We start from the raw sequence: 21,130 nt of genomic DNA on the forward strand, positions 1-21,130 counted from the left end.
TCATCTGACCCTTCATCCATTATCATGTGCTGTGTGCATTTTTTTTTCATTCAAGGTCATAGGGGTGAAAAAAAGGCTAAAATCTTTAAAGACTTTTTCTCAAAAAACCAAAAGGCCCAGAGAAACTTATATGTGACCTGTAGCATGCTCAGATAAAGGGCTACCAAGTTTGTTCAAATGAATGACCTTGAGCTTCATTCAAGGTCACAGGAGTTAAATAGGCTAAATCTTTAAACAACTTCTTGTCAATTACCAAAAGCTTTTGGGATCTAATATTGGGCCTGAAGCATGTTGGAATAATGAGCTACCAAGTCTGTTCAAATGAATGACCTTGACCTTCATTCAAGGTCACAGGATTCAAATAGATTACCTCTGTAATGACTTAATGTGTAGTTCAGTTCTACTATATAGTATACATGTTGTATATGTAAGTTGTATTGTATTAGTCAGATGACCGATAAGGCCTTTTGTTTATTTTTAATTTTTTACTGTTTTATTATAGGTCTGTTGAGTTCTGAAGATTTTATGGAGCAGAATTTTGGTTTGGTTTGGAGAATACATGTGTATTATCTTCATTTGATTTTTTTTTTAATTATTTACTTTGTTTTCCTTCTCTTTTCTTTTGGAATACCATGGTTTGTTTGGCACTAATGATTCACTTTCTGTGATTGTTACCAGGTTCAATTCCTGGGAACCATCCATAAAAAGTGTTTGGTAAACAAAGTAAATTATGAAATTTTTGCACATGTATTTATTTCTACTACATAATACAAGGGGTAAATTAGAGATAAATTCATAGAGTATTGTTATATTATAAAGCTTATTAAAATAAGAACACTAATTATTTTGCATCACAGACTTTTTTGACAAAATTCAAACCAATATGTCATGTGTATGTTATAAATTGTTTTCTGTACATTTATTTACTATATGCATCTCTGATTGTATCTGGAAATTACATCACAGAGGATAAAGTACTTAGTCTAGATAATATATTATTTGATAGGACTTCCTTTTAACAGTTTTATATACAGATTATAATTTGCAGTAAAACAATGCTATTTGAAAAGAAATTATAACTTGATATGTAGTCTGAATGTACTTTGTTGATTTGTTGAAAGTTGAAGATGATCCTATTGAGACAGTGTTAGAAAGGATTGGCTGTGGACATCTAACTAATACCTTTAAGGATAATATGGTAAGACTATCTCAACTCAACGGTGAGAAAGTTAGAATAAAATTTCAGTATAAACTATAAAGCTGTAATCTAAATTAATAGCAAGGTTCTTATTCATTTATGGACTGGAATGGAAAATGTGCATTTAACTAAAATATTGATTATTATTGCTCTAGTTTATAGTAATTCCAGGTATGAGGGACCAATTTTCATCAACGTTCTTAGTTCAAAATTTTCTTAAGCTGGAGCAAGTCTTTATAACAGATGTGTGCTGATCTGATGTTTTTTTTTTAATTATTCTGATCAAGGTCTTAATTCACTCAGATTGTTTAATGTAATTAACAATAGTATTACATTATAATTATGGCATTAATTTATTATAGTACATTAGACATTGATTTAAAAATGTTTTCTTCTAGCAGTACTTTTTTTAATGAGTGTGCCATTACAGATTACTATAGAGCAAGTGGAATTGCTGTCAGTGGAGGACTTTCACCTGTTGGGTGTTTCTACCATGGGGGTCCGTTTACGGATTGTTCAAGCTTGTAGGAACTACATGAAAGGTACTACCGACATGTAACCTCTAGCACAGACTCAGCTACGGAGTACTTTGCTTTGATAATTCTCAAATTACTGATATCTTTAATATGTTTTTATTCTTGTTTACTGCCATAAGTAATAGTATTATCATGTACAATTTTTGTAATGTAATTGCTTTTGTAATCACTTCACGATTAATTCATTTGATGCAAGTTTTGTGACGTCATAATCACTGTAAGGTTGGATGGTAAATTGTACTTTACCCACATCATTTTGGGATCTTTAAATCCCCATATTCATGGTGAGTGTTCTGTTATATATAAGTCAAATAAATACCAATTTTGTAAATGGTGTGTACATGTACATTTGATATTTTTATGTTTTGGAGATACAATACCGGTACAAAACAAATATTTTATCTCTGTAATTTTGATCATCTTAAACATATGTAAACCATTTTCCTTACACCTCAAGTTCATGACATCAGGAGTGATAATTTTATGATAAAGATGAAATATGACAACAATAAGCTGTTGGCATGTAATTAGGGGAACATCTCATTAACTCACTTTGGGAGGTCATACTATCACTGTATCAGTGCAATCCAATGGTAATTTAATTGGATTCCATGTAAGATTCACCTGTACTAATATTTTCATGTACATGTTCAAATTTTTATTAGAATAATTCCTAAATACTTACTCCCCTCAGTAATCAAAATGATTATACAATGTATTTTACCAAAAATGCATATCATTGAGAAGTGTATTAATAGTTTATGTCATCAACGGATTGTTTCAGCTAAGGCAGAGGTCCAGGTTCCTGAGTGTGTCAGGACTTTCATTGACCTGCAAAAAAAACGTGTTAGAAGAACAAACACAACGCGCAAAGATGATGAAAGGAAAAGCACTCGCAGAATATATGTTGGCTGGAAACACATGGTTAAGGGAAACGCATACCAACTAATTTCGGCCAGTAAAGGTGGAGGCCAACACATTTTAGATATTGAGAAAGACTGCAATAAGGATCAATTATTATCACAGATTTTGGGTGTCTTTCTGCCCAATGGACGATCAGTAGCCCAAAATATTATCTTGGAAGAAGTCCATAGCCATCTGGCTACATTTTTCCGGGGAAGCACTGCCCCAAATGCCGGGTGGTTTCACAGTGGGAAAATATGTTGGTGGAGTAAAAACCCACCCAATAAGAATTTATTTGCATACTGAAAAGGTAGATATTTCAGTCTGTGGTTATCATATTTGTTTGGCTTTTCAAATCTCCCTTTGTCAATTTCTGATAATTATTTAGTCTCATAACAACCATACTTTTTTTTCCTGATTTCTTAAACATTTCATATACATTGTACATGCATTTTAAGTTACAGTGTTGACCTGTATTGTATATTGTTGTGTCAAACACTTCAGTGACTTGGAAATCAAAATGTTGTCTGATAACACATCATAAAATGACCACTTCCTGAGTCATTTGAATAGCATTTTGGCATGTGATTGTTTTTTTTGTTTTTGTTTTTATTACATAAGGATCTATAATTATGATAGAGATACCGGTACATCTTTTTAGGTGTAAAGACTGCACAGTTTGTATAATGGAAAGATTATACTTCTCACTACTGATAGTTCACGATCATTGTTGTAATATCAAGCATTTGGTAGTTTTCAAATAAGAATGTAATGTATCATTAGAGGGCAGTAAGTGGTATATATAATTTTGTAATGCGTTGCAAGTATTTATCATATTGCAGAAAAGTGACCAGATTCAAGATGATGAAGACCTGCCAGAGTTGTCGAGGCCGCAACGAAGGCAGACTGTTAATGAGCAGGTGATAATTCAAATATAAATTACTGATAATAGGACATTAAACATGTAGTTCTTAGAAATGAAACAAAATCCCCTGAAAGATCTGATAGATCGAGTTACCAAATGCTTCAGGTTATTCAGCGGTATCTTAATTAACTAGACTCAGTATTATATGCAACGAGTTCAGGTAACATAATTTTCCTCGCCAAAGTACTGCATCAATTGGTTTTTTCAAGAATTGAGTCGGATTCAGTGTTTCTCCTATACATAAAATTATGCCATACATACCAGGTACCATGTTTTATACTATTGTTTAATGATAAAATATGAGATTGATTTTGTTCTTGTTGAAGAATGAAGAGGCACCTGATACATCGGTAAGAAATGGTTTAATATGATATATATTATGTATGTTCCCTATAGAAAATACATTTATATAAAAAAAAAACACAAAACTTTTCTACAAAAAACAAAAAGGCACATATTTATCAAGGATTGCTGCCATCAAGCGAAGATTTGTGTAATTTATATGGGAAAGAATAAATGATTGGCATGTTTGCTACGAGGTAACGGGGTATAAAGTTGGCCTCATGGTTGACATTTTTTACTAAATCATAGTGGATTTTAAAACATTAATAAAGTCTAATAATAATAATAATAAATACTAATAAAGAATGTTTTTAGGTGGATGAGGACTTTGCATCAACAGGCACACCAACTGTATCATTCAGAAGAACTGTGAGTATACACTCTTTGCGAGTTCATTAATAAGAAAGCTTTTTCATTGGATATATTGTGAATTGATTTGTTATTCTATTATGTCATTGAATAACAAGGGCATTTTCATACCATGGTCACATACTCTTAAGTAAGGTGTAATTTGACTTTCGAACACTGTGCAAAACGTAGTCGTGTCTACAACAAAAAAATCATGAATATTAGTCCCAAAATGCAGCTGCCTTTATTCACAGTTGGCTGTGTAAAATTAAAATTAAAATTGGAAAAAAAAATCAAAATATGTAAAATATAAAATTTAACAATGTTAGAATTTATGGCATAGTTTCCTTCTCTTGCTTACAATATTCAGCCTTTATTACCATATGTATAGTGTATGCTTATGTACTACTCATGTTTATAACAACAACATTGAATATTCCAGAATTCATTATTTCAATATTTTGGTTGTATTTCCTTTAAACTTGCCACCACTCAGATGCATTCATTGTGCTCTTGAATTCCAAAGTATTATGATATCTTCGTTGTGCTAGTGTTTAATATGTTTCTGATATTTGAAGGGAAACAGACTTAGACTGCGTCGATTCCCAATAGATGTACCAACAACAACAGCTCCATCATTATCACTTACAACAACAACGGCTCCATCATCATCAATTCAAACAACAACGGCTCCGTCATTATCACTTCCAACAACAACGGCTCCATCATCATCTGTTCAAACAACAACGGCTCCATCATTATCACTTCCAACAACAACGGCTCCATCATCATCTGTTCAAACAACAGCGGCTCCATCATTATCACTTCCAACAACAACTCCAGAAACTATTTCGGATAATTTTGATGGACCGTAAGAAATCATTTTATTTCAAGTCCTTGGAAACCTCTATAAATATGTTTTTTTAATTACCTTCAATGGAGTGATGAGCTTATTCAAACCTATGTATGTTTAATATCTAGTGGTATGCCACTATTATACAGGATTATGTTATATTGTGATTGATTAAATATGTCTTTTACATGCATATTGTAAGAGTTATAGGATATAGCACAAAAATAACCAAATATGTATGACAGTAATGTCTGCTTTAAATTGCTGTTGTAGATCAATGACAATGAGATGATTTTATGTTTTACTTATAAGAGATAGTATGTAATTACTTAAATAATATATTTTTGCCCTCAAGAGAATTCTAGATGTATCCTGACATAATTATTTTATTATACTGAGCAAAATTAACATAAATGTATAAATTTGTTATATTTGACATCAACAAACTAACTAAATTTCTGGTAAAAGAATTCATAACAATTTTTCCCAATTTGAACTGGGTTGATTATCAGTGACCATGCAGGTAGCTTAATCAGCAGAGCAATCTGATAGTGTTTGGAGGTCCCGGGTTCTAATTCCGTTCTGGTAGCTACATTTTCTCCTCTTCTGTTGCACTAGTTATAACTTTTAATAAGAAGTTGTACTCAGATACTTAAATGTTTTCAGTCAATTTTGTCCGTTGTATTTTATGTTATTTTTTCACAAAAATATATACCTCTACAGTTATTGTAGGTATTTTAACAATTGTCAGATGATTACCAAGGCCCATGAGCACCTTGATATTGTTTGTTCTGGAGTAATTAAATGTATAAATAACCCATTGTTTATCACTGTTTCAGGTCAGACCTGTCCTTAAATTCCATACTCACTTGGTGGGTGAAAAAAAACCTTTCACTAGGAGAACCACAGATAATTTTGGTTTGCAGGGATTTTGTTATGAAATCCACTACAAGAGTTGTGAGAAGGCCAGAATTTAATTTTTGCCAAGAATTTCAGGTGATGTTTGCAGGAGAGGATGGGGAAGATTTAGGTGGTCCAAAGAGGGAATTTCTAAGGTATGCTTTTAATGATAAAGAGTATGACTGCATTATTAAGGTTACCACTGTAAATTACAATTTTATGCCACAGATATTGGAGTGGCTAAGCATAACAATTATTCAAATTTTAAAGATGCTCCACCGCTGACAATTGGTATTTTTTTACTATCAAAAACAGGAACAGACTATTTAGTATTTTTCTTCAGTTACAAAAGTTACTTACTTTACACCAGTACCACCCTTGAAAAGTCTGAGCTTCTAATTTTTCTTCAAGTTAAAAATAAAAAAAAAAAAAAAAAAAGGAAAAAAATTGCATCCCGAAAAAAATCTGTGGCTCATCTTATCCTATATGGAATAAAGTACTGATTGCGCATACACCAAAGGCAAAAGAAATTATCTTATATTATTTTTTGTGTTAATTAGACATATATATGCAAGATTAGTTTAGTTTAAACGTATTTTATTGCAAACAAATTTACAAAGGGATCGGTCACAAGTTATTACGACTTATTAAAACCCTCTCCCAAAGATTAAACACTAATTATTATTCTAATGATGAATGCCATTAATGCTCTGTTGGTGGTGGAGCATCTTTAAAGAAAATGTGAAAAGAAATGGACCCAAAAAAAATACAGCTGTTGGTTCCCACCATACTGCATCCTTGATACTCCAGGGGTTACAAACTTACTATCACTGACGTTATCATTAGTCCACCCCTGGACTATCTCATAGTAAAACTGGAGGCAGTTCAGGAGAAAAACTCTGAACCAATCACAGATCTGCAAAGATTCTTTTGATAATTTCAGAGAGAGCAACTCCGAACTTCAAAGCTACACAGTCAACATTGTACGATGATACAACTCTTTTGATATACATCAAAAGACTAAATTACCTGTTCTGTTTTGTTATCACCCACTTTCTCCGAAACGGGGGATATTAATTTGGGTTTGTCTGTCTGTCTGTCCGTCTGTCTGTAACACTTCGTTTCCGTGCAATAACTGTAACAAATGTAAACTGATTTTCTTCAAACTTGGTGACAAGGTTAAATGCCTTAACGGCTCAGCTAATTTCGATCGCGACTGTCGATGGACCTTGTTTAGCAGAGTTATGGCTCTTTGAATTACTAAAAACGTCATTTTCTGCCATTTCCGTGCAAAAAGTGTAACAAATGTAAATCGATTTTCTTCAAACTTGGTAACAAAGTTAAATGTCTTAAGGGCTATGCCAAGTTCAATCGCCACTTGCGACAGACTTTATTTGGCAGAGTTATGGCCCTTTGATTTAATAAAAAAGGTCATTTTCTGCCATTTCCCTGCAATAACTCTAATAAATATTAACCGATTTTCTTCTAACTTGGTAACAAGGTCAAAAGCCTTAAGGGCTTGGCCAAGTTCGATTGCCACGGCATGTTTCTTTACCCAACCTCAATAATGTTTACCTACAATATGTCCTGAAAGAGGGGGATGGAAATTCCACAAATTTGCTTGTTGCCTCCAGTTTTACTATGAAATAATCCATGGGTGAATTTACAGTAACCCCCTGGAGTATTGAGGAAGACCATATAAGTACTGATGTTCAAAATAGATACCAGAAATCACCTTCTTGTAGTTATATCTCACATGCTATAGCAGTTACCTATGTCCATGATCTAGACATTTACATTAATTAAAGAACATCATGGTAGTGTCATGATTCATTTAGATAGATTGTCAAAGATGGCCACCAAATATATGAACTTGCTATATTTACAGGTGTCTATTTGCTATTTGCTTTATGTCAATTTCAATAGATTATAAAAAGGCAGAGGTCGTAAAGACTATTTGTCCACCTTGATATACAAAATAGTGATCCTTATACATAAATCTTGACACTACCAAAATGCTCCTGATGAAGTATAAATACTGATGTAAGTGTTTAAAGTTTGGACCTAAATGCTATAAAATGTAAGATATTCAGATTGAATTTGCCTTTAATTGTAGACTACTGATTAAGGATGTTATAGACAACATTTTCCAGGGAAGCGATGGGAACAAATTTTTTGTTCACGACATAAACAAACTGTCGAAGTGCGAGTATGAAATGGCAGGCAAACTAGCCGCATTTTCAATACTACATGGCGGACCTGGTATTGGTGTCATGAATGAGGCAGTGTTTCAGTACATGACAGGCCGTCCAGATTTAACATCTCTTCCATCAATCGAAGAGTGTGTCTTCGATGAAGATAATCGAAAGAGGCTTTTCCAGGTAAAGTTAATTAAATCACATTTAATTAAGTGAAATACATGTATCAGCAATCAGGATTTACATCACTAGTAAATGTTATTTATTTGTAATCATGTGTATCATCTTCTCCATCTTATCAGATTATTCCTAATTAAGTCACTAACAACATAAGAAAACACAGTCATACTTTAAGTATTATACTTTAACATTATAAAGAATTAAGAAATAAAAAATGTCCCTGGTTGTTTGCAAAACGATTTTACAGATAAAACACTGTCGATAACAGTGACTAAATTCCCTGTCGGAGAAATTAACCCTGAGGGAACATGCTAGCTAGCTAGAGTGTTAAGACTGTGTCTGTTTGTCTGCTCAGATGCTGATTTTCAGATGATATTTTGAGAACAGATTAATTGATTTTGATTTAATTTGGTGTCAAAAGTTCAACTACAAAGGTCACTGTCACTTAAAAAAGACTGTTTTGTTAAATGTTGGTTTCCAGATAATAACTCATTAGCATTGATTAATGAATTTTGTTGATAATAGTACTGTCATCTTAAAAGGTAACACTCGTAAATGAATTTGGGATCAAAAGATTAATAACAAAGGTTACTGTTACTAACAAAATTGAGGTCTGTGGGCCTTTACAGACATCAACTAATAGCAAAATTGCTATATCCACAGTATAGAGTAGTTGCTAACAATTTAGGCTATACAGTTAATTCCTTATTTGACACAGGAAGTTTCCAAAATATTTAATGACTTTGACCTTAAAAGTGTGTAAAGGTCATTCAGTTGAATAAACTTGCTAGCCCTTCATCCTAAGTATGATACAGGCCCAATATCAGTTCTCTAAGCATCTTAATTATTCACAATTCACAAGATGTTTAAGGATTTTTGCCTATTTGACCCCTGTTCAAGGTCATTCATTTGAACAAACTTGGTAGCCCTTAATTTCTAGCATGTCAGGCCAAAAGAGTATTTTTTTCTCATACCTCCATGTTTTATTGCAATTTCAATACTATGAATATCCACCATTTTGACATAAATTCAGAAAAAAACTTGACTGCAGGTCAATATTCCATGCATGAAAAATGTGACATTTTCAACGCCAATCCCGTTGCTTGCATCTTTTAAAGTAAATCCATTCTAGTTTCTAAAATAATCTTTAAAATGTACCCAGAAAATAGTAATTTTATTGATGCTGTGATGTCTTGAGGCTGCATTGCATAGGTAGCCATGCAATACAGTTTTAGGCGACATGAAGACATTGCCTGAAGCCAGTCAGTATTATATGTGTAGGTATGAGAGAAGTACATATAGTTTGCAGGGATCAATAGGAAAAATTGCATAAGCAATACTAAGAATGCTTGATAATATATTATGTTCTTCATTAAGAATCATATACCCATCATAATCCCATTTAAGATCAAGGATTCTAAGGACCAAACTGAATACCAGCAGGCACTGGAGGCAAACAATGACTGGTGTTTGGAAAGAGGACTTTCCCTTTTCTCATACAGAGGTATTGAGACCAAAGAGAACCTTTTAAAGGTCTTAATCACAAATGAAATAATCTACAGGTATGACAATTAAGTTTATTCTTTAATTTCTACATGAACTACATAAACATTAATATGATTCTATATTTTGGTAAACAAAAGTACCTTAAGAATAAGGACATCATTTTTGGAACCTTTAGTTTTATCGTAAACGGTGGTTTACAACAATATATATATATATATCTACAATAGCAATAATAATATAAAACATGTGTGTACAGTTTGGAAGTAGTACTAAAAGAGAGCGCTTTGCAGGCGCCATGTGACCCTATCCGCACATATCGGTGACGTTATCAAATCTGCAGTTTACAACACTCCTCCCCATTTTATGGTGCTCCCTCCTAAAATGAAAATGTCGGTGGTCCTGCTGATAAATCACGAGGTCCGATGTTGTCTTAAGAGGCGTCGAGGTTCCTTGTCCAGGTCTTGAAGTTTATACTTAAAATCCGAAGTGCAGGGGCGCTTACTCCAAGAAACATCCCTTGTAGGGAAGATGACCAAACTAAATATTTGTTGTTTCTTTTTTGCCCCTAAATTGGATTTATCCAAAGTCTGTTCTGCATGGTCATTATTGTTTTATTACATGTACTGTCCTTTTAACCAAAGGGACTTCCTGTCCGAACGGCAAATTAAATGTTATACACTATGTAGTTGTTCAACCCACCCTGCTTGTGAACATTTAGCGGGTTGGTGCAATTAAGGTACCAGATGAAATGGTGCCACATGTGGTGTTTGGGGAGTGGCGCCATTTTACTTCATTTGCAATCTTGTATGTACAAAAACATTGGAGGTGCTGAGTTCATTAATTTCTACGGTTACCTTTGGTACCTAGTTTGACATGGGCGGCTATTAGTCTTTCTGTACAGGCCAGTCCAAAGTATTTGTTACTCGATAGTCCAGTTTTTACTTCAAACGTTTTGTACACATATAATGCTATATTGTTTTCTGCAAACCATTCCTTGGTCTATGGATGAACGGTGCTATTAAGGACACCTGCTCTCACATTAGTAATTTTCAAACAAGTCTGTGCGGCACCACATGTGGTGCCTGTAATAATATGTCATCCCTTATTTATAAGATGGCGGCGCGAACCCTGGCACCTGCCTGTAGACATTACATGGAGATCAGATGAATCCCTATGGCATTACTAGTAAACTAATTACAACTAACTAATATGCCCATTGTAACATTTTAACTCCCCCCCCCCCCCCTTTTGTTACGATACAACTATTTATAGGAGGGGTGGCCACCATAACAAAGAGCGAGGCCTCTGTAGGGTATTGGTCCTGAGTTAGCCCGAAACACCTCTACCATGTTCCATAGGATGTGCCAGGCTGATGCAGATGGAGTTCATCTATCCCCATCTTTGTTACTCGGTCGGTTACAAAGTGGAGCCGATCGTATAGGATAACGCTGTTCAATTGCTAAACGGATTTATTCCTCCCAGAGAATAACCCTAACAGTAGGGATTATGCCCCACACCCCTGGGTTGGCCCTAAATGAGTACAGGCTGAGACTGATCCTTGGAGATTGTAGGGATTCTACGTACAGAGTTCCGAACTGATTAGAAGGACTGGGCAAATCTCCCAACCTCTTTAGACAGTCGGGAACAGGAGAGGATGAATATGAGATAACATGGAGCCCCCAGGAGTAACCTGCAACCTGATGATTCACCTCCACTGTTTCACCGGTTCACAGGCTACCTACATGGCCTGGATGGTGGCCGTCCTGGGATTGTATTTGGGGGTCACCGATAGCTCTTTAGCAACGGAGGCCAAGAGATCAGTCTTGAGACAGGCCGACCCATGTTGAACAAACTTCGTAGCTCTTCATCCAAGCATGTCACAGGCCTTACATCAGGCTTTTCAGTTATACAAAAGAAGTTGTTTCAGCAGTGAGAAGCTGTTCAAAGATTTTAGTCTATTTGACCCATGTGACCTTGAATGAAGTTCAAGGTGACCTTGAATGAAGTTCAAGGTGACCTTGAATGAAGTTCAAGGTCATCCATTTGAACATTTGTAGCCCTTCATCACAGCATGCTACAGGCGAAATATCAGAACAGTTTTGGTTAGTGAGAAGACGTCATTTGACAGCGGATGAAGATGGACATGTAGGACATCTTGACCTTTCAGATCAGATGACCTAAAATCAATAATCAAACTACAATTTATCTATATAAACTTTGATGGTTTTTATTGGCCATATCATATTTCAAGAATGACAATGAATTACATGTTTTACACCTTAAATAAGACAATAAGATATGTTATCTTATTTATGTCTGATACATTTATTTGTATATTGCAGTGTTCATACTGAAATCAACCAATTTAAGGACGGGCTTCAAAAAGTAGGGCTCTTTCTTGATGCCATGATGTTGTCTCCAGATGTATTTCAACCACTGTTTTGTGACGTTAGCAGCCAGCCATTGAAGTTTTCTGACTTAAGGTCAATTTATAAAGTTAAATATAGTGACCAGGGGACCAATTACAGGCAGCAGGAGAACAAAGCCATTTACTGCCTGGAGGCATACCTAGCCGACTGTGAAGGTACATTTATGCAAATTATTGAATAAACAGCATCAACATACCCCCTTATTATACATGTAGGTGGTAATGATAACAGTGCCACTGTTTATAAAAATCCTTCTTATTTACTAATTTGACTCAAACTATAAATTGAAGTACAAAAAGTACTGCCTTTTGGTTAATTTAGCAGAGGGTTATTATAAAAAAAAATTTAAACTGGCTGTTTCTTGATGAACACTTTTTTGTAGATAATTGAACTATGACATACTACTAGTATAACAAAAGTTATGTTTTTAATTCTTTTTCCCATAGATGATATTAAAATGCATAATGCTGTATTTATTTTATCTTATTCATACCTTTTATTCAATAATTTCTTCTGAAGACAACGCTGGTGTTCATATAGAAAGTAAAAATAAACTTTTGGAATGATTACATTTTCATGCAATATCAAAAGATTAAAATTTACCAGGTTAAGTCAATAGGTAATATTAGTTGATGCAATCTAATTATGTCATATCGTATTGTTGAAGTCTCTTTCCATGCTCAACACTGGTAACATAGCAATAATTAAGTACACGTGTGTATCACTTCTAAAATCTAAACTAAATAACAAAACAACCTTTCATCCATCATAGCCTTTTGTTGCTATTATAAGTACAAATTATGCAGTTTCTTTTTACTATCATTAACATGACATTACCATACAAAGTTACTATTATAAGGAATTAAAGGGCATGGTATAGATTCACTTTAAATTTGCTCTTTTGACCAAAGATAATTTATATTCCATCCATCTATTGTCAGGTGGAGCAAGTGGAATGAAGCTTGAAAGGGTCCTGGGGTTCTGGACAGGAGCAGAAAAATTGCCACCCCTAGGATTTTCCAAACCCTTGGAGGTGTCATTTACCTGTGAAAGAAGACTTCCCTCTGCACATACATGTAGTATGGAGCTGAAAATCTTCAGGGGTTATAATACCCCTGAAGAATTTGAGCATGACATCAATCGTGCTATTGAGTGGGCAGGAGGTTTTCATCTAGTTTAGGAAATAGCATTGAATCATACATTTGTTAGTTTTCTGGTACCACATGTTTATATTAGCCCACCATCATTAAATGAGTCATCAATATGAGTACCCTGGGCGGGTGACACACTTCGCACAACCACAAACGAAGCATGGTAAACATATGTTCGGATCAGATGAGTCAAAGGCAAATTCCATCATCTTTGTCAACAAATATGTGTCTAAATGTTTTGCAACATCCATTCCAGTAGTTCTTTTGCATTCTCTGCATTTTGCGGTAGTCCTCTGCCACCAGTGTGCATAATTGACATGAAATGGTCATTCATTTCCTCTGTGCATCCATAACTGTTTGGATACTGGCAGAATACTTTCAAAGATTCCACATCTCTTGTTGAAACTGGAAACTTGAAATCGACAGTGTCTGCAACGCAACAAATATCTCATAATTAACTGACAAAGAGCTATATATATATATACATATATAAATACTTTGGATAAGGTGAGCTAAACAACACACATTTGCCTAGTATTATATGATTATCAAGCAAGACAATTTGCTAATGGTTAGCCCATAAAGGTAACCTTATATATGTACCATGAGCTTGTATTACCCTTGACATGTACCAATTTTCATAAAATTGAGTTTGACAGTAAAATGCAGGTAACATATTGATCTGATTATTGTCTACAAGGAGGTCAACATATTGATCTGGTTTAGGGATGCAATATATTAGTTTACCCAAGACTGACCTTCATGTTTCAATGTCATATAAGAGATAATGCATAGAATGATGAACATAGGAAAGTCAGACAAGGACAGAAGAACAAAATACAAAGTTATTCAAAATTCTTACATCACAATTACTGGTCAAACTTCACTCTATAAACAGGACCGCAAGGCTTAGTATGTTACATAATAAAGGTTCAATAGTTTTTTTAATTGCCATATTGATATGACACTAATTAATAAGTTAATTACCATAAAGTTCAGGGTGGCAGTACATCATTTCTGGTTTTCCAGGAGGACATCCTTCAGTCTGCCTTGATTGACTACGAATGCGATGGTGGTTCCAGTCATGTCGTAGTAAATCAAGTTCCTCCTGAATTATCCTTGTAAAGCAGAATCTAATGCATTCACTGTTAAAACAGGAAAGATGTTATTAATTGGTGTACATATATTATAGCATTTAAAAAGGAATTATTTCATGTCAGAATTTAATTGCATTTTAATGTACAAAAGATATGTTGTAATGAAATACAGGCATGTTTTAATAAAACCAAGCCATTTTTATTACTTTTCTAATGCTGAATTAAGTTTCCTAATTTGGGTGACCTTTTAAAGTTAACACTACCTGACATCCCTGTCAAATGTGCTGATTTTGATACTCTTTTGCTGTAATTGCATTCATATTAAGTTAAAGCCTCGGTGTTGCTTCATATACTATTAGGAAGTTTCTCTTCTAAAGTAATTGGAATAAAGAATATGGAATTAAGATTGATTTTTAAACAGTATAGACTACTTTTTCTGCATGTGATAGCCTATCAGTTGTACACGTTTCAACTTACATGTGAATCTCAGTTGCAGTTGTAAACTTTCCTTGATATTCCATATCTCGGAAATAGTCAATCCAGTGACCTATTCCCATTTGCCTCATTGACCTCCACCACCGCTCAATTCTCTACAGATAAAAAGTGAATTGATGCATTTCTTCAAGCACAACTAGAATAAAGACAAGTCATGCAAGGAAGGGCCCAATAAATGACTGCATGACATAATTTTTTTTTACCGTATTCGACCCAATTAGCGCCCATGTTCCTATAAACGCCCCTCCCGCTTTTTGAGGCCTCGATTTCAATTGCCCACACATAAATAAAGACCAAAACTACACAAAATTGTCTAGATTTGCAATAATTATGTCTTTTTAGTACCTTCTCAATTTTTTAAACACCCTGGGCGCTTAATGGGTCGAATACGGTAATAACTTATACTAGCATAATGAAGAAGTGACTTCCCTTAAAAAATGTCAGTTTGGTGATGTGGTTAATGAATTAATCCCTTGAGCTAATAGTGAGTGTACATTTTAAGGGTCAATATCAATTAAATCGGACAAAAAGTTATATGAAGCTGAAGTACTCTATTTTTCTTTTATAAGAGAGTTAGATGTGTGTAGCTATCACTTGTGTTCATGAAAAATTGTGTGACAGAAATGTTTTTGTTTTTTAAGCTTAATTGTTTAATTTGTTTTCAATGAAATTATTTCATAAAATTATTTTGATATATAATTTTGTAAATAAAAGGTTTTGTATTTTGCAAAATTAGTTGTTTAGATGAAAATTCAACAGTTTTTGGAAAATCACTGTATTGTTTGCATCAGGGGCCATATTATTTGTCATGGTAATTAGAATTTCTTAAATATGCAAATGTGAAGGTCCGTCAGCGGCTGCGGGGCCATATGAATTGTCATAAAGCTATATAGTAATTTGATTTTCTTAAATATGCAAATGTGAAGGTCCATCAGCGGCTGCGGGGCCATATAGCTATATTGTAATTTGATTTTCTTAAACATGCAAATGTGAAGGTCCGTCAGCGACTGCGGGGCCATATAAATTGTCATATAGCTACGTGTATATGGTAATTTGATTTTCTTTAATATGCAAATGTGAAGGTCCGTCAGCGGCTGCGGGGCCATATAAATTGTCATATAGCTACGTGTATATGGTAATTTGATTTTCTTTAATATGCAAATGTGAAGGTCCGTCAGCGGCTGCGGGGCCATATAAATTGTCATATAGCTACGTGTATATGGTAATTTGATTTTCTTAAATATGCAAATGTGAAGGTCCGCCAGCGGCTGCGGGGCCATATGAATTGTCATAAAGCTATATAGTAATTTGATTTTCTTAAATATGCAAATGTGAAGGTCCATCAGCGGCTGCGGGGCCATATAGCTATATTGTAATTTGATTTTCTTAAACATGCAAATGTGAAGGTCCGTCAGCGACTGCGGGGCCATATAAATTGTCATATAGCTACGTGTATATGGTAATTTGATTTTCTTAAATATGCAAATGTGAAGGTCCGTCAGCGGCTGCGGGGCCATATAAATTGTCATATAGCTACGTGTATATGGTAATTTGATTTTCTTTAATATGCAAATGTGAAGGTCCGTCAGCGGCTGCGGAGCCATATAAATTGTCATATAGCTACGTGTATGCAAATGTGAAGGTCCGTCAGCGGCTGCGGGGCCATATAAATTGTCATATAGCTACGTGTATATGGTAATTTGATTTTCTTTAATATGCAAATGTGAAGGTCGTCAGCGGCTGCGGAGCCATATAAATTGTCATATAGCTACGTGTATGCAAATGTGAAGGTCCGTCAGCGGCTGCGGGGCCATATAAATTGTCATATAGCTACGTGTATATGGTAATTTGATTTTCTTTAATATGCAAATGTGAAGGTCGTCAGCGGCTGCGGGGCCATATAAATTGTCATATAGCTATATGGCAATTTGATTTTCTTTAATATGCAAATGTGAAGGTCCATCAGCCGCTGCAGGGCCATATAAATTGTCATATAGCTACGTGTATGCAAATGTGAAGGTCCGTCAGCGGCTGCGGGGCTATATAATTTGTCATTTTTTTTAATTGGATTTCTTAAATTTGTTAATCTTTAAATCTTTTCATGAGCTTTAAACGATATCATTTGTTTTTGAGATAGATTTACCTGATTTGACGTTGAACAACCAATGATGACACTCTTTTCCCTGCTGTGGTCATCATCATCATGCCATCTCATGGCCTTTTGCATATCCTCTATGTATATGTGTTTTCTGTTCCGCCGTCAACACGTAAACATCTAGGGACTCCTAAAATACAATGATTGAATGCATCTTGTGAAATTGCTAATACTGAAAAAATGTCATTGTAAGTAGATTTCATTTTCTTTAAAGCAAAGTTCATGAATAAAATAAATTGTTTAGACAGTTGATTGAATTGTCATATTTGTGTTTTGTCAAAATCATTCTATATAGAGTAGGCATACACTGTATAAAATAAATGTACATGTATTTGCTTAATATACCTTTGATCTCCTGTACATACTCTAGGAAGTATGAAGCAACTACTTTTGGATTGTTGTTTGTTCTGGCAACTTTCAACCAAAGGACACGTCTTGAAAATCTGCAATTGTCAATAATTTTTTTATTTGATAATAAATTTGATATTAGAAATATCAATTTGAAAAATATTTCAACATCCACATTTATCTTTTTAGTTTTTATTAGTTTAACGTCATATTAACAGCCAGGGTCATGTAAGGACGTGCCAGGTTGGGTGTTGGAGGAAAGCCGGATTATCCGGAGAAAAACCACTGACGGGCGGTCAGTACCTGGCAACTGCCCCACATAGAATTAGAACCCACATCCCAGAGGTGGAGGGCTTGTGGTAATATGTCTGGGCACCTTAACCACTCAGCCACCACGGCCCTCCACGTTTTTCATTCGTTGAATTAAAACCATGAAAACATCTCTCCACCTGAAGACACTTCATGCTTGTATTTTGAATCTCTAATACAAGTTCTGGAGACTATTATACTCAGTCTGGTAATTTTACTACATTAACCCATGTATAAAGGTCAGTATAAACAATTTTATCTTATAGGTGGATTAGGCTTTGACAGATACCATGCCAAAATTGTGACATCATATGGTCACACATATAATGAACTTCATTGCCTGATAAATATTAATTTTTATATAATTAATAAGTCTATATATATTGATAGTGAAAAGCCTAGGTAAAAATCAAGGTGCCATATCAGAACAGCCTATTACTAACTAAGGATAATGTGAAATCCAAAACATGAACACAAAACACTATAAAGAGGTACAGTACTACTATGAGTTAAATCCTGTATTTCATGTTGAAATAGCCTTTATTCACAATAGGCATTCATTATCCACTATGCCAACTGAAAGCAGTTGATTTATTTTATTAATCTTTCATGTTGAAAGAAATGTCTAGCTTAAGGTTAGAATAAAGAATTTCTTCTTGACGTCAGAAGTACCAGCTTTGTCCTCAGTTATTGACAATTAATGAATAGAAAACAGTGAGATTTACCCACATATGGCACCATGTATGGCTAATCCAAATGGCTTTAGTTTATCATAGCCATCAATATGTACTAAAAAGTTTGGTCCCCTATTGAAGTAATTCCTTCTAGAAAGACAATGGCTCCTCCTGATATCAACTCCATGTGGATCTAAAGTCCTGAGAACCCTGGCTACAGTATTTCTATGCAAATGAACAAATCAAATGTATGTATATTTACAGTAAATAGTATATTAATCACAAAAAGTACTGGACTAAAGTGGACTTCTATGGGCAGATAACACAGTAATATGCAAAGAGAATTTTTTCCTTAGGGAACAATGTTAATAAATCAAATGTTGTTTTTATATGACTACACAATTTAGCATTTCGTCTGTGGCTTAAATTGAATAGTAATTAAATTGGCTCTTGAATGGAATATATCATAAAATTTTATCACAAATTGGCTGCTGTCTTAAAGAGAGTGCACAAATCAAAAGGGATATATAGTACAATTACATCTATATTGCAACATGAACATTATATCAACTCACTTTAGAATCCAAATATATGCTTATCCCAAAACAACAGATCCCAGAAGGATCTTGGTGCCCACCAAAGAATGATATAAGCCAATGAAAAGAGGGATCTGCTGATGAAAAGAGGGGTCTTTTCTCTGCTTTTTAAACTTCAACTATCAAAATCAATGATAGCTGCCAAGCTGTCACCTTGCTTACAGATTGGTCCAAAAATGCAATATAAACAACTAGGGCCTTAAGGGAAACTATATATGAAATTTGAGACAGATCTTTTTAAGTACATTTTAAGAAATAGCGAAATGTACTGAAATAAATTGTATTGTGATTGTGAATTATACAAATACGATTTCATACTAATTGAGCTGATCAGTTAGTATGTGTCCACCAGGGCTTCAATTGTATTCACCTTCCAACATCTATGCCATGCTTTGTTAACAGCCTCAATTTCATGGAACGGTAGCCCAAGCTCTTTCCACTTCCTTTTATTTCTTCCTGCAAATATGAATTGGTACCTTAAAGCTTGTTACTTGCATGGTATATACATTATACATACATTTAGCTGAATAACAATAATACAATATTCCTTTATAAGACAATAATATCAGTGGAGATCAAAATCAATGATAGCTGCCTAGCTGTCACCTTGCTTACAGATTGGTCCAAAAATGCAATATAAACAACTAGGGCCTTAAGGGAAACTATATATGAAATTTGAGACAGATCTTTTTAAGTACATTTTAAGAAATAGCGAAATGTACTGAAATAAATTGTATTGTGATTGTGAATTATACAAATACGATTTCATACTAATTGAGCTGATCAGTTAGTATGTGTCCACCAGGGCTTCAATTGTATTCACCTTCCAACATCTATGCCATGCTTTGTTAACAGCCTCAATTTCATGGAACGGTAGCCCAAGCTCTTTCCACTTCCTTTTATTTCTTCCTGCAAATATGAATTGGTACCTTAAAGCTTGTTACTTGCATGGTATATACATTATACATACATTTAGCCGAATAACAATAATACAATATTCCTTTATAAGACAATAATATCAGTGGAGATCAATGGAGGCATGTATATGTATACAGACTACAGAGCACTCATAACATGGCCTCATCATATATTAACAATTTCTAAACCTACCTGAATGGCCAAGACAACTTCTTCCATACTTGAATGCCCACGTCTGCTCAAACCAAGTCTTTTCAGGTGTCTTTTTAATGTACGAATACTACAATGAAACTAGAACACTGACACGTCAGAAAGGGCCCCGCTATGTGTCTGACGTGCTTAAGTGGAAAAGTAGTATTTTGACAACAAATTCTTCCGTGTTAGCTATATGTTGCTAATAAATAATTAATGTCAACATTAATTGGGAAACCGATGATGGTACATTATTATAATTCTTTGGAAAAAGTCTTCCAAGTATTTAACTTGAATCCTGATTCCAAGCTAACATTACATTAAGAGCATACAATTAACTCAAATACCCCTTTTAAACAAGGTAAACCTCATAGTTTGCTGAAGAAACACATAACAAATGTGAAAGGAAGGGAATAAAGGTCTTGCTCAAATATTTTAATCATGTAAAAGGTTTTTTTCCATAAGAGTTGTATCTGCAAATAAACTCTGTGGAATGGTATATCTTTTCTTTGTCTCTGGAAAAACTTACTTCAGGATAAATTCTGAAAAAAAATATCAAGTTAGATGAAACTGTTCTAAGTGAATATTGTATACTAGTTCATAGTAAATGTTATTTCTTACCCATCACATAAGATCTACAAATATTTGCTTGTGGTCACTGTAGTAGGTCCATAGTTGTATAACTTGTGAATGAGGAATGTCTCTAATCCAAACGTGATCAATGTGGGACCCACTGCGATGTGTAGGAACAATTGTGATTTGGGAAAATCCAGCCCTCTCTAGGAAGTTCAATGTTGTGTTTGTGGAGATTCGAAGATCTATGTTAAAGTCACCTCCTATGATAGATGAAAAGTGAGACATCTGTAAGAAGTTCCTG

The 21,130-nt window shown here is 34.4% G+C and overlaps 1 protein-coding gene, 1 long non-coding RNA gene and 1 pseudogene across 2 annotated transcripts in view; 1 reads left to right on the forward strand and 2 right to left on the reverse strand.

Moving 5' to 3' along the window:
• LOC138311617 (uncharacterized) overlaps positions 1–21,130 on the reverse strand; it is a 76,310-nt gene that overhangs the window by 51,103 nt on the left and 4,077 nt on the right. The gene's annotated exons all lie outside the window — the stretch shown is intronic.
• LOC138311613 (uncharacterized) lies at positions 1,020–13,498 on the forward strand. The gene is given in 13 exon segments (XM_069252894.1): positions 1,020–1,198; positions 1,629–1,740; positions 2,519–2,841; positions 2,843–2,947; positions 3,480–3,557; positions 3,889–3,912; positions 4,220–4,273; positions 4,831–5,123; positions 5,945–6,160; positions 8,122–8,386; positions 9,791–9,945; positions 12,232–12,473; positions 13,260–13,498. Coding segments are annotated over 13 exon segments (2,208 nt in total). The 5' UTR covers positions 1,020–1,096.
• LOC138311615 (uncharacterized) lies at positions 12,091–19,642 on the reverse strand (annotated as a pseudogene).

The sequence above is a fragment of the Argopecten irradians genome, unplaced genomic scaffold, assembly GCF_041381155.1.
Source record: "Argopecten irradians isolate NY unplaced genomic scaffold, Ai_NY scaffold_0064, whole genome shotgun sequence".
NCBI lineage: Eukaryota > Metazoa > Mollusca > Bivalvia > Pectinida > Pectinidae > Argopecten > Argopecten irradians.